Source organism: Erithacus rubecula (assembly GCF_903797595.1).
Source record: "Erithacus rubecula genome assembly, chromosome: 2".
NCBI classification, from domain to species: Eukaryota; Metazoa; Chordata; class Aves; order Passeriformes; family Muscicapidae; genus Erithacus; species Erithacus rubecula.
In genome coordinates, this window is record NC_136685.1 from 8946936 (window position 1) to 8961953 (window position 15018).

The 15018-nt window shown below is 42.9% G+C and overlaps 1 protein-coding gene across 1 annotated transcript in view; it reads left to right on the plus strand.

Moving 5' to 3' along the window:
* Nucleotides 1–15018, plus strand: part of HS1BP3 (HCLS1 binding protein 3) — a 50307-nt gene that overhangs the window by 10638 nt on the left and 24651 nt on the right. The window contains exons 3-4 of the mRNA XM_079297829.1: nt 4694–4901; nt 6683–6899. Of these exons, the coding sequence (XP_079153955.1) occupies nt 4694–4901; nt 6683–6899 (425 nt within the window). The remainder of the gene's footprint in view (nt 1–4693; nt 4902–6682; nt 6900–15018) is intronic.

Here is a 15018-nt window from a genome sequence, read left to right on the forward strand (position 1 = left end):
CTTCTGTGGTGTGAGGAGGGGAAGAAATTCATTCTCAGTGTAGCAATAGGTTCAGCAGCCACTAAAGGATTCATGTTGATTAAAAAGAAATAGTAGAGTTCTTGCTCTTCTGCTGGGCTAAACAGATGAGGAGAACAGCATGTGGTCTTGTAATTAAAATCTACCATAATGCATACCCACAGGGTCACCAAGCAACACTGATTCTGGTGTGGCTTGAATTGAGAGTTCATAAGCGAAACTTGGTTTGTGCTGCCTGGAAGAAGGGCTGCTTTTGATTCCTCTATCCAAAGCTGGTGGTTATTTTAAAGGACAGAGATGCTGGCTCTCCCTTTTCTGACAAGAAGTGGGCTTTATAAGAAGAAAGTCACAGTAACCCTAGTTTGCACGAAATGCTGTAAAATCAAGCGTGCTCTTTGTTGGTGTGCACTGGCTGGCAAAGGGCTCGAGTTAGCTCTAAGATCTCCATTTTGTTGAAATCCTTGCAGCACATAGAAAGCATATAAAGGCAACTTTGAGGTAAGAAATGGGACAGTAAAAGAGTTCTGAAGGGAAAGGAAGCATTATATTGCATTGATGTTGAGTGGGATCATATTCTGTGCCCAACTGTGAGTCCCAGTCTCGTGTCCCACAGCCATTCCAATGTGCATTTTCATGTGTGAGGCCCTTGGCAAGAGGGGGGCAAGGCACATGCATGAGATTTGAGGGATTAGCAGCAAACTTCAGACTTCAGCTTTGAACTTCATGGTGGTTTTCTTAACCTTCTAGCTATAGTTGATCACATTCAACTTATTTATTTGTTCCCAGTGGAAAAAAAAAAAAAACATTCAACCCATCCCTGTCTGTCTTTTAAGTTCTGTGTTGGATGTTAATTGTTACAGGCAAATAAGGTCTTGACCTGGCAAATGTGCACATGCTTTACTGTATTTGCATGATTAACTCTTTTGAAGTGAAGCAGATTGAGTCTTTGATATTGTGACTTGACAGAACTCCTTGAAGTGTGTGCACTCAGGCTGACTTACAGGTGGTGGGGGTTTAGCTCCACAGCATTCACAGAATTCAGTTAGAGGTATGGAGGGGGAGAGGATAACTGCAGGATCAAGACCTGGAGGAATTAGAGACAGCAGAAGAAAAATGTTTGAATATTAATCAAATGGAACTTTGTTTACTTAATAGGATTGATAAAATGGGGTTTAGAGCAGTGCTAATTTTTTATCCTAACATATTGGGCCATAGAATCCATCAACAATTTTCATAGAGCTGTAAGTGATAACCAGGAAAGGCAAGATTTAATTTTGTTACATGCTGATATGCCTTTCTCCTGGAAAATTGACAGAGGATGTCAAATTGCAAGGGTATAGAATTGTTGCAGCAGAGCAATGCTTTCTGACTGGAAAGGTGTGAGAATGCTCTGCGTCATGTCTGGGATTTCACTTGAAAAAATGCACTCTGTGGAACCTGTCTGGCACTTTGTAAAGCCTCTGTGCTGCTCCATCCAGCTCTGGGGTCACAAGTACAGGAAAGACACGGACCTGTTGGAGCAGATATAGATGAGAGGTACAAAAGTGGTCACAGAGCTGGGACAGCTTCCTGTGAGGACACTGAGAGCCTGTTCAGCCTGGGGAAGGCTCAGGGTGATGTTAGACCACTCCCAGTACCTAAAGGCTGTAAGGAAGCAGGAGAGAGACTGCTTACAAGGACCTGGAATTACAAGGGGGAATGACCTTAGGCTGAAGAAGGAAAGGTTTAGATTAGATCTACGGAAGAAATTCTTGACTGTGCGGGTGTTGGACACTGTAACAGGTTGCCCAGAGAAGCTGTGGCTGCCCCATCCCTGGAACTGTTCAAGGCCAGGCTGGACGGGGCTCTGAGCAGCCTGGTCTAGTGGAAGGTGTCCCTGCTGTAGAGCTGGGTGTTCTTTAAGGTCCCTTCCAAGCCGAACCATTGTGCAGCAGGCTGGGGCTGTCGGGCTCAGCCTTACCCCTGCATTCCCAAGGTCAGCCTGGCAGCTGAGCTGGGCGAGGGTGCCTGAGCCGGCCTAGGCTTGCGGCACAGGGCAGTGTGCGAGGAGCCGCGGCTGGCAGGGGCCGGCACTGCGCTCCGGCGGGCGGGGAATGTTTGGGCTGGATGTCTGGATCCTCGGGGTGCAGCGGCTGTTCCAGCAGAGGGCATCCCGGCACTGCGGGATCTGCGGCGTGCTGCGGGCTTTGGGAAGCGCATTAGCATGCTCCGGGCACGGCGCTCTCGCTGTTCCGTGTCGCCTGCGCCTTCCCGGCGTTGTTGTTGGGAGCCCACGCAGATCCACAAAGGCGCAATTAGCGATGGGATGCGAGCGTGTGTTGCTTTAGGTTCAGTGGTGTAATTAGACATAAATTGAGATTTATGAATAATTTACAGACTTTGATAGAAGAGGAATGAAAATTAAGTGGGGAAGGAAATAAGTTTGTGTCTTTCAGTATTTTAAAAAACTGTTTTGGCATAATCTTGATTGGCTGCTGTCTTGTAATGCTTTCAGAAATTTGGTAGTCATTATTGAAATTAATGAGATGTTAAATGTTTTTTGCAAATCAGACTTAATTTTTTTTTTCCTGGGTGGAGGGTAATGATTCTTTTGAAAGAGCACCATTGAACTCCTTACTGTCCTTAAATTTGTGTTTACATCGTATTTTTGGGAGGGGCTCAGGTACCATACCCTGCTCAGAGTGCTACTGGGACCTACCAAACTGAAAATGTACAGCAGTTCAGAAGCTCTGGAATTGCTTTCCCCTCTCTTTCAAAGGGAAGATTACAATGTTCTGGAACATGTTTTGCCTTCCCTTTAGTGCTTGGCTGCTCAATGGCATTTCAGATCCCACGTGTGGTACGCACACTTAACCTTTGTTGCTTTCACAAGTCAAGTCTAAAATTCTCGTTTTTTTTATTCCCCTGTCGACTCAGGTTGGGTGTTGTGTTTCAGATCTTTGTTACAGAGCTGCTTGCCTTTTGTGACTGGACACTGAACCCACAGTGAACATTATGCAGCTGAAATGCAAATGCTTTTCCAAATCATCTGGCTAGGTTGGTAATTACTGTGAAAGGCAGGGAAGCGTGAAAGCTGAGGTGGTTATTGCTCTTTGTGCCCACATCTGAATCAGTGCACTGGCTGAGGTGTGCCTGTTGTAGTCAGGGCCTGTTCCCTGGCCTGGAGGGCAGCTCACACAGTCTGCCTGCATGTGCAGGATATAACTTTTTCCATCTGCAGTGTGCATCAGTGCCCAAACTGGCTGCTGAGGGGTCTCTCCACCAGGCCAGACCTTGGGCTGAAGAGTTACCTGGGGATGTGATAGCTGCCCAGAGTGTAGGAACTGTGCCAGACATTGTCAGGTTCCAGTTAGACACTATAAATGAGATTTCTAGTAGCTGCTCTCAGGTTCCAGTGGCTGGGAATATGCCTAGTGCTTGCTGTTTAGTTTGCTTGTATAGTGGCAGTGTAGGGATTCTGCATTAATCTGTAACTTGTTTCCCTTCTGTGCTTTTTGTTAGGTTGACTTTCTGTGTTTGTGGAAGAACTCTGCATTTCTCCATTCCAAGGTCTGGTTCTTGAGTCTCTCCATCTTTTATATGCATTTCAGTATGTGCAATACTGCACATATTGCAGTGTTAATTAGGATTCATTCCACTAGAGTTCAGCAACATGTGCTACCAGGAGGATAAGAGCTGGATCCTAAAAGAGTATCTGTGTCTTATGCACTCCACTAGCAATATTTTTGGGGTTGTTTTTTTCATCTCTGTATTAATTGAAACAATTTGGTAGCTATGGGTCTGTGGAGGGCCTTGACAAATATATTATCTGTATAATACCACAGAGCAGGGAAGTCACCCTCATTGCATCTGTAATGTCACTTAGAGATGGTGTTTTGTTTGTGTGTGAGGTTTGTGTTTTGGTTTAAGATAGTGAATTCAATACTTAATGTGGTATAAAAGCCACTCCTTTTCTAACCAACATTCCCATAGCTATTGCTTTCTGTGTAATATCTTGAGCCTTATTTCTCCTCAGGCTTCCTGTTTTTGTCCACAGAAGGAATGACTCCATTCACTTTTGGCATCTTCTCCCCGTACAAGAGCCTTTTAGGCTTTGGCCAAGTTGTTGATTTTTATGGATGAAATGAATAGTCAGGGGTCAGCTGAGGTCTTTGCCCCTAGGTTTTTGTGTCAGGTGCTCTTTAGGGCAGAAGATGTGACTTTCTTTAGGCCCCAGTAGCCATAGGGCACTGAAGCCACTAGGGGTGAGGAATGGGACAGTGGTGCAAATGCATAGGCAGCTTTCTCCACCATATACCTGCCAGGCAAGGCTTTTCTTCCCTCCTGTCTCCCAGGACATCACTTTTGGTAGACAAGGATTCCTGTTGTTAGAGGAGTGTCTGTAGCAGTGACCTTCCCAGTATTTCATTAGCTGATGAGTCAGACTAATGGATTCTGGCAATGGACTTTAATTCCATTAAGCAGTGGATTTTAATAACAGAATTAGAAGACCAGCAACAATGCTTGAGGATTCACAGGGTGCATAACAGGCATTTGCTAGGCCATGTGTAAAGCTCCTTGCTAAAATAATGGTTTTCTACTTCCACAGTAATGTTTCACAGCACCTAAACTGCTGCTTTGCTGCTCCAGTCTCTCCTGTAAAGGAATGAACTTGGGCAACACGTTTTCATTGCAGGTTTCCAAGAAGTACAGCGAGATTGAAGAGCTCTACCAGAGACTGACAGCACGATATCCACAGGTTTCTCTTCCACTCCTGCCTAGAAAAGTTATCTTTGTGGGGGAATCTGACATCTCTGAACGAAGAGCTATGTTCAATGACATAATGAAATTCATCTCCAAAGATGAGGATCTAGCAACGAGTCCTGAGTTACTGGAATTTTTAGGTAACTAAAAGATGTGAGTGTCCCCTCTCCCATGAATGTGCTTTATGGAAATGTTAAGTTCTTGACTTGGGTAGCCAGAAACTGCAGAGTGCCAGAATAAAGGCTGTCACTGAAAATATCCTCATGTTCAGTTACAGTGCTGCACAGTCATGTTTACTAATGTTTTTCCCTGCTCTCAGTGGACACATGCTTCATTCAGAGGTATGGATTGGTACCTTCAAAGCAGGCATTGTGCTATCCTGTCTCTGATTTCCTGCTGTGCTTCAGAACATATAAGTTTAGAAGGCTAAATCGTTATATGTTACCACTGGGGACATGGACCCTAAAGAGACACTGCAGAGTCTCCCTTAGTGAGCAGCTCTTCCATGTTTCCTGGTTTATCTGCATGTTGTTGACTCTGATAGTTCCTTTCTCATGTCCCTTGGACATAGCAGCATACTGAATGAATGGAGCATGTGAGTTCTCTGCATTTAATTCAGCTGAGGGCTGCTGAGCAGGGAATACTCCAGCCTGGTGCTATGCAGGATTCATAGCAGAGAGTTACTTTTAAGTAAGTGAAATTGCAAGAAACTAACAAGTGTAAAGAGCTCATTTTGCAGAAGTTTCAAGTGTGGCCAGATTAGTTCTGTGAAATTGGCAGCTTCCTAAAGTCAAGGGGGGCAAAGCTGCTTAATATGTGCCAAGATCAAGGTAGAAATGTTTTGTTTGGGTTTTTTTTTCCTCTGGCAGTGTTCTCTTGAAAGCAGACCCCTTGCACTAAGAATTCAGAATTCATCTTGACTGATCTTTGCATGCTGGTTAACCTAAGCATGGTGCACATCTTCAGCTAAACTAGGCTGGACTGCATTCTGTGGGCAGATTGGGTGCAAGTAATGTGAAATAAAAATGTGCCTTAGAATAATGTAGGTCTTACATTGATTTGTCAGATGTAAACATGAAAAGCAGGGTGAGATGAGTCTCCCATGCCATGTTACTTCAATAATCAAAATTATGTAATCATGAATTTTATCCATCATAGCTTTCAGTAGCCTTTTTTTTTTTGGCTGGTCTCATTATTTTACATTGCTTCCCTGGACATCCAGAAACTCAACAACAAGGAACCATTTTCTCCTCATTCTGCTCTACTTTGTATGTAACAAGTATGGTGAGAAGACTTAGTTTTTTGTTTCAGTTGGCTGAATTTGCTGGGCTGGATGCATCATGCATTCTGGAGGGTTAGAACTTCAGGCTTTGTTTTTGTGTAAACTGAAGAGCTGCTATAGAAACATGCTGTCCAATGCTTTTAATTTTAGCCCTGGTTAATTAAATAGTGTCAAAAAGAGGATTTTATCTCTACCTGCTATGTGAAAGTTAGCTACCTACAGCTAAGCAGAGTATTTGCAGTCTCCCTGTAGCAAGTAGAAGAGAAATAGGCACTGCAAAGAGGAACTTCTCACATGACTTCCTTTGGATGAGATGAATCATCATGTGGAAATTCTATTGTTTCTGTTGACTGTAGAAGGAACATAAATAAGCAGATTTGACATGTGCTGCTGTGTCTCAGATAAAGTTCATTTCCTCTATCTTTCTCTGCTTAACTACTTTGAATCAGTAAACAGATCAGACACATAATGACACACAGTGAATAAAGGGAGCAGTGGGAGTGTTTTGAAAGAGTTTCACAAAAGCTGATCGTGTCCTTCCTTCCTCATACAAAACTGTCAGGAACAAGTGCCAGGTATAAAAAACCTGTAGCTGTTATCTCATACACTCAGTTTAGCCTTCATTACTGTATTTTGCAGGAACAAAATCTTCCAGTGCTGTTGACTTCAAGGGTAAAAATGTGCCTGATGACAGGGAGAAAGAAGATGAAGAAAATGAGGCATTGGATTTTTTCAAAGAGGAGAAGACACCTGACTTAATCTCACAGCTTTTATCAGTGGAAAATGTCAAAAAAGGGGAGGAAAAAGAAGGAGATGAGGAGGAGGATGAAATTTTAGACCCTCTTGGGATAATCAGGTATGGCTAAAATCCTGTAAATTAGGTATGTAGATATTAGCCTTTCTGAATAAGGCTGCTGTTTGTCACTGTCCCCACATTGCTAAATTTGACACAGGAGGAGGGGCCTCTGCAGCTCGTGGATGAGGTGCTTTGGTAGAGGGAAGAGACTCTGTAGTGCCTTTTCAGTGAACTGCTCAGGACATCCAAGTGACAGGGACATCATTAATGCCTTGGTAACAGTCCCAGCTACAGAAGGTACTTTGTTGAGCACTGCAGGGTTCTACCACAAAGCATCAACCCTCCAGCAACCAGTGGATGTGCCCTCTGGAGTACACAGGACACTCTGACTACAGTGTCTGGAACTGCTTTTGAGCTCACTTGTGGCTTTCCTTTCCTTTTTCCTTTGTCTGAAGGTGTCACATGCCAACTGCCACTAAAGCATAAGCAGTAACAGCTTGAGAAACAGTAATAGAATCAAAGCTTCCTAATATTAGTATCTGGGCTTATTTACCTGATAAGTAGTTTTCAGACAGTTGCTTTCTTCACTTCAAGATGGAATTTCTCGCTGAATTCCAAATTGATTTCTATCTACTAAAGTCTGGAAGCAAATTTAGTTTTTCTGTGGCTGGGATCCTGAGTATCAACTACTTTTTAGGGTGTCTCAGGTTTTAGATGTCCAAGTAAAGAAGGTATATCTGCTCTTGATCTTCAGGAAGCACTGCACTGACCCAGTTGAATGGTTTCAGCCACCCAGAGTCACCAGCCACTACTGAATGTTGTTTTGGATCTAGACTGTGCTTTCAAAATGTTTCTGCACAGCAACAGGCAGTAATTGAGAGAAACAAGCCAGATCCCTCTCTGTTTCCCAATGTCATTAAAGCATTTCCAGGGGATCACTCACTCTAGGTTCTAAGCTGGAGTCTCCTACACTAAGTTTGGTTAACTAAGATGATTAGCACTATTTGGACTTTCCTTTTGCTGTTACAATCATATGTGATCATGGATGCCCAGATATTGTCGTTTTTACTTGAAGTATTTAATCCTTTAAATCAGAAAAGATTCACCAGAGAAAGATCACCAGAAAACATTAACTGCTACTGTTTTGACAAAATGTGCTCAGCATCAAAATTATTATTTTGCTTAAGGAGTTTAAAAATTTAAATAACTAGTTATAATGAGAAGTTAGATAAAGAAATACTTCCCACAAAATGTAAGGTCCTTAGTTTGTATGTTTACAAAAGCAGCTGTCCTTTTTTGGATAGGAAAATGATCCATTGGGTTAGCAAATGCAATGTTATATTTTCCAGCTTATAACAAATAGAAGCTGTGAAGAGCTTGCTATGCCAAAACAAGCAAAAAGTTTGCTTTTCTCCTCTGCAAAGCTTGACGTAGCATTTGAAAATCTTGATTATTTTGGTCTTCTAATGCACTGAAGGATGACAAGATCTGGTACTTAATCCTCATTTACTTTATTCCATTCCTTCCAAGTACAGAATTCTTACTGAATCAAAATAACTTCATTTATATAAGAAGTATGGTCTTCACTGGGACAGAGCTGCAGCACGACATGTTATGCAAACATGTTTTTAACTCTAAACCAGTGGCTGACTATCTATAAAAGAAACTTCCATATCCACTTCCATATCCATTTATTATTGCTTTTGTGACTCTCACATGTACAGTGTTGGGGCAGAAACATGAAAGTGGAAGCAAGAATTCTGAGTTGGATTTTTCATTGGCTCTGTTCTCCTGCAACTCATCCTGCTTCCATGGAAATTATTTTCAACTCACATCAATGGAAATCAGATTGTACATCAGCACTGTATCCCAGCCCTGTGCCATCGAGTAAGAGGTGTCTAGCTGACAGGCCAAAGGCAGGAGCTTAGTGGTGACTGGATGGGCAGTTCTTGGAGACATTTTAGGGTCTTGTATGCCTGTTAAAATGTTTGGTGCTTGCATGCCTTGAAGAGGGAGCTGAAGCCTCACAGCTTTAGTGCTTCACATTAGTGCTTGAAGTCACTTTGCCATGGGAATGAATAAATGGGAGGTCAAGCAGATAGATAAATGTGTTTAGTGGTAAATTGTCCCCTGGTGCCTAGTAAATTCAGGTTAAAAAGGGAAAAAAAATATCCTTGCTCTTTTCCTCTCTGAAAACCCTTTGGAAATCTGTGGAATCAGCACTGAAACAAGCCAGTCCATTTCGTGCAGTAGTGGTGGCCAGAGTGCTTTGAGCAGTAGAGCTCCAACCTAAATTGAATCATGTGTTTGGCATAATCTTACAGGTTTTTTGCTTTCTGGATGAGGATGAAACTGCTCCAGTAGCACAGGCCTCCATATGCTGTCAGCACGCTTCATTTGTAACAACTTCTCCTCCTGGGCCACAAGGCTGCAAGTTGGATTTGGCCCAGCACTGCTGCTGTGCTGCTGAACCACCCAATATCCAGTTAAATATCTGGCCTTAGGGGTAAAATGCTAACCCAGGGTCTTTTTTTTCTGGTTTTGTATTGCTGGTGATCATCCAGGTGGAAGCTCATAATGGCCTGGTTCCTCTTGCCTGGAAGAGACATCCCAGTGGTGCTGATCCTCTGCCTTGCTTTCAGGGCTGGGTCTGAATTGCTCTTTGATGTCAGGTGGGCAAACTCACTTGCCAATTCAGCTCTTCATCTTTTGTGGGTATTAATGATGATCTACAAACGTTGTGTTTCTCTGTTGTATGGTTCTTATGCCTCAAACTTTCTCTCTGTGTTAGCAGGGTGATTCTGGGATTCTTAACAACAGAAAGACTTGGGGTTCTGCTGTCCTAATGGGGAACATGTCAAAAACAGTACATATTTCTGATAAAGTTTTCATCTTTTAACACCCTTCCCCCTTTTTATTTTTTTAACCTAGAAGCCTGGTTCTTCCTAGAGTAAAAGGTGCTCAAAATTAACTTATGTTTGTGGGATGCAATGTTGAAATTAATGTTTTCTCTTAATCCTCTGCCTTTCTTGATAGTTTGGAGTATTGGTATTCCCATGTATTGTCACCAATTATTCTACAAGTTTTCGTGGACATTTGTAGAAATGTTTTCAGCTTTGGACAGAATGTACAGGTCATGTAAGAAAAATCACTCCTAATACAGAGAAAGATGATCCTTTGATATCAGCTGTACATAAGGGAATGCATTATAGTATACTCACTTTTGCAGCAGTGGCACACTTTTAGCTCTATTTCTCTCTTCTTAGCACTTTAAGTATACAGTGACTTTTAGGTCACTGTAAGACTTTGACAGCATTTTTTTTTTTTAAGTTAGCATCTCTTGGGTTTGGGGGTTTTTGAATTTTTTTTTCTCTTAGGCCACAATCATTATAATATTCTTTTGCTAAAAATATTTTAATTCCCTCAGAAGCAGAAAATCAGATGCATATTTAACTCCCCATTGTAGGCACAATATTAGGTATATTAGGACTTAGCTTTGTTACCATTCTTTATCACTCTTCTTTAAATCCATAGAGCTCAACTTTTTGCAGATACATATTTTTAAATCCTTAATAGCTACCATGGTGCTTTGGTATTAAAGTTTGGTATTTAGTTATTAAAGGTCCAGTATCTTTTAACAATGTTTTGAAGGATTTTCCTCATAAATTGCAAAACAGTATTGAGTGGCTAGTGTCAGTTGCAGGGAGTTCTCCAACTGGCATGCCCTTAGGAATGAAAGAAACAGGAGCAGTGGATCTGAAAGAGGCTGATCCTCTCAAGGACAAGGCATGGAACAGAAACACAAGTTGCATGAGCAATTCACCTGAACTTGATGGTACTGTTGATAATTCTGCAATTGAAAACAGTGTGATTTGCCAGTGGTTTGAGGGGAGGTTGGCATGGGGTGAGGGGAGCTGTGTGCAGCAGGGATCAAATAAGATTATTTGCTCCCTGGCCCCTTGGCCAGGGCTGACTGAGCAGTATCTGGCCATGGCTGTACCAGGACATTCTCCTGCCCTCTCTGTGAGCTCAGCTGTGTCCAGCATGCCCACTGCAACTGGCTGCTGGCCTGTGCTGCCTCTTGGACTGTGGTTGGGATGTTTGGGAGATGCCAGGTGGGTACCAGGGACTGTTCTAACAGTTGAACTGTTGAACCAAGCTCTTGTTGTCAGGCCCAGGCTGTGTAGGAATTATTCAATAAACAGTATGGTCCCATGCTCCTCTACTGACAGAGCTTTCTGCCTGCTGCCATCTTTGCTCCATTCTGCCCTCAAGCTACCCTACTGCTTGGCTTTCTGTAGAGAATTCAGGCATCCACTTTGGGATTTTTTTTGTCTAATCCAAGCAAGATCAAGTTGACATTTCCCAGTCTTCATGTTACAAGTTAAAAAACACATCACAGTAACTGAATTTGGTTTTTTCTTCTTCTCTGGGTGAAATAGAGAGTTTTACTGTTTATACTGTTGAAGCCAAGAGCTTTAGTATCCCTCTCCTCCCACTTTGTAGTCACAACAACTGAATTTAGTGCTTGTATTCAGTTCATTCCAAAAAAGCTCAGACAGCAGCTGATTAAAATGACTGTGCACCAGCTCCTCTGAACAAAGCAGCAATTCTGGAAAAGGAGTGTGGCTGCCTCATGGGTTAAAATGTGCATCAGCCCTTCCACTGTATGCATTTCTTCAGCTGCAATTACCTTCTGAGGTAATATTTGTTCACCACTTTGAGAGAACCCACCTTTCCCTGTGCTTTTTTTTCCTGTCTTCATCAGTTCTCTGCAGCCCTCATAGGAGCTCTCCTCCACACAGGGTTCCTCCCTTCTATCCTTTTTCCTTTGCCTCCCTAAATCTTTCAGTGACAGCATGTATTTCCCCAGGCATAGGTTTTTCCTGGCAAACTGTACAGAGGTGAGTATTCCCTAGGCAAGGGTTCTTCTATCTCCCAGTAGGTCCTGGAGAGTTGTCTTGACTCTCTGCCTTTACTGTTGTTTCAGAGGATTTCCTCTTCTGGCTGCTTCTCATCCAGATTCGTTCCTCTTTTGAGGAATACAGACACATGGGTAGGTGGAAGCTTTGCATCTGTTGTGTTTAAACACAGATACAGCCAAGTCCTCACAATAGTTAGGAAAGGATGGGGCTGGTGAGGGTTGATGTTTTGGGCACCTTCTGCCAAAGGTTTTTTAAATCTTTGGACCTGGTTGTTGCTGGGGTCAAGCTTTAGCTCCTCCAATGTTAGAGATTTGCTGTTGCTGGGTTTGGTAAGGAGATTGTTAAAGCACTTGGTGCTTTTCCTGGCTGCAGATGAAGTAGGTGATGGCTTGGAGCAGCAGATTGGCAGGGAGTGAGCAGCCAGGAGCCAGCCCTGGCCTTGCCAGAGCCTGCAGAGCCAGGCAGGCTGCAGGAGGAGATGGGTTGGCACACAAGCCAGCAGTTGTTTCTGGGTTGCATCCTTCACCTTCCTGTTTCCCAGCCCTTTAGTGACAGTCAGGCTAGAGCTTGACTCCTGAATTGCTGATCCCAGTGCTCCCTTTCCTTTCCTCTTCCTATGTGGCAGAAGAGCCTAGAATGGCCTCAGCCTTTTGTGTTTGGGAAAGAAATGAGTGGCAACATTGATCTTGCTTCCTGTGCCAGAAACCTTGGGCAGCTGAGTAGCTGATGAAGAGGCAGAAATCAACTTAAGGGAAATCCTATATTTAGCATCTTTCCAAACAATTTTGTTGATGGAGTGCCCAGAGCTGAAGTAGGTGAGGGTAGTGTACTTGCTCATGGATTTTCCCCTCCAAGGAAGAAAATTTCTGCAGGCTGGAGTGGTGTCATAGCACAACTGCTGGACAGATGGTCTGGAGCAAATTTGTCAAAATGTGTGCTCAGCTGCTGTGCCTTCTGGTCCTTGGCTGGCACAATTGTTGTGTTCCTCAGGCATTCTGCTCCTTAGTCACTCACAAATTCACTGCTGCCTTTTGGTCCAGCCAGGTATATGTTTGCCTTCCCCTCTGAATCCAGCAGGATTTATACACAGCATAAAAACAAATTGTCTATTTGTCCCATTCAGCTAAAAGAAAGTGAAGGTGTCAAAACATCAAAGAAGAGTGAAGATACAGGTTATTTTTTCTTTAACAAAATTCCAATGGTTTAAACAATGAATGAGAAAATGCAGCTTTGTTTTCCTAGCAGTGTGTATATCCATGCTCACAGCTGTGAAGCCTTCAGAGATTTAAACAGGCAAATCTTTCTTTTCTGTCAGTTGTTGAGTCACAAGCTTAGGTTGCAAGGCATGTTTGACCATCACTTTGCCAAGTGACAGAAGTGTTTGTCACAATTCCAATCCAGCTGCTGTCAGATTGGCAATTCGCAAAATCCCAGTGAACAACCCCGTTGGTCTTCTACTGACAGATGACATTTTTCTGAAAACCAAGGATAATAGCCTGGTATAGTGTTCTTCTCCATCAAAAAGAGAAGAAAAGGGGGGAAGAATTCTGTATTACCTACCCAGTCAGAGGATAAATCTGCCTCACTTTTCATAAATTGTCTGGTCTCAACCTTTTTTAGAGGCAACCTTGTAGCCTTTCTTTGGGTTTGTTTTAACTGACTGGCTAGGGAGTAAAGCAGGTTGGCAGGGATGCTCTTCTTGTAGGAATTCAGTCCTTCCAGTTTCTTTTTATAGGTGCTTTATGAGTGATGTTTCCCATGCAGAGGGCTTTCCTTTCTTTTCTGCCACCAATGCTGTCTCCTGAGAACAGCTTCCACGTTCTTCTTTACTGAAATCCTGCTGTGCCCCCCACAAATAGGAAGTTGAGGGTGATTGAAAGAAAACAATGGAAAATGAAACCATGTTTAGCTGCTTGATCTCACAGAATCATCCATATTCATTCTGTGTTATGTCTTCTGAGTGACAGAAACCTGTTCTCTTGAGATAACTGTACCAAGGCTCCAGGTGGTGGAGCTGAGAGCCTTTCCTAGCTGTACTTCCCAGCCAGGGAAATCCAGTGGGATATGTGAAAGACTTGGCCCTCTTCTCTCGTGGCTTTTCTTTGGGAGGGCAGACTGAATGGAATTATGCTCAGAAAAACTGAGATTGTTTTGGGTACTCCTGGACTTGTAGCTGACATACATTCTATCCATAAGAACTCCTTCAGGAGAGTGTATTGCACAGGTGGTGCTGCTGTGTGTGCACCTGGCAATCAGAAAGAACTGTACCTTGGGATCAGAGCTAGGGCACTCACACTGTCAGAGAGGTTTGGAGTGGATACACAAGTCACAGCTCTAAAATTGGCTGCTCTGTGTTTTCTTTTATTTTGGAAATAGTAATTTCCCTGACCTAAGGAAAACTTGTGAGAGTCCTCCCTGTGCCAGCATTGTCCTTATCTGCATTCATATTTCACTGTCTAGTGCTGGATGTTTGGTCCCATGAGATTATACAGTCATTATTTCCCCAGGTTTTTAAGCAATTGCCTGGCTTAAAGTTCAGTGGTAAGTCTCTGTCATGACTGGCTTGAGTGATTTCAGTACACGCAGAGCTGGAACATGAGGATCCTTTGGGAAAGAGTTTAAGTAATTATTTTAATGTGCTTCATTTTCTTTCTGATTAGAACACTGAATATACTTTAATGGGTTTTATAAATAGTTAATTTGTGTTTATGCCATCATCCTAAGCCCAAAGGGCTGAAAATAGCTCTCTAGTCTGTGTAGTGTTACAGCTGTGTGCACCATCCGGTGGTGTTTCCAAGCAGAACACAAATGTAACTTCACCTAGGGTAAAATGCAGAGAGGACATAATTGCCTCATGCAACACTTCATTGCAGCACCATAAATGAAGAACACTTAATTCAGCTGGAAATGCAGAGAGAATTGCACCCATGTAAATGCAAATACCCAGCTTGGAATTGGACCAGATTGCTAAAGTAGGTTGTCTCCTTTTATGAAAGATATGATGGGATTTTCAACAGACCTGGTTCATTGTTTACAATATGCTAGAGGAATAAAACTTAGCATACACCTTTCTGTACACAGAAGAATTATAGAGCCAAGTAATATCAGGGAATGAAATGCCATTACCACTAGCTGGCACCAGCTTTCAAATACTTTCCATAGTCCTTTGAGTGAACTCTTGGCTTTTGGTTTCCCCCTCCTGTTTGGCAGGACATGGGGGCATTTGCAGCAGAGCTAGGCAGCACTGAAGGTGC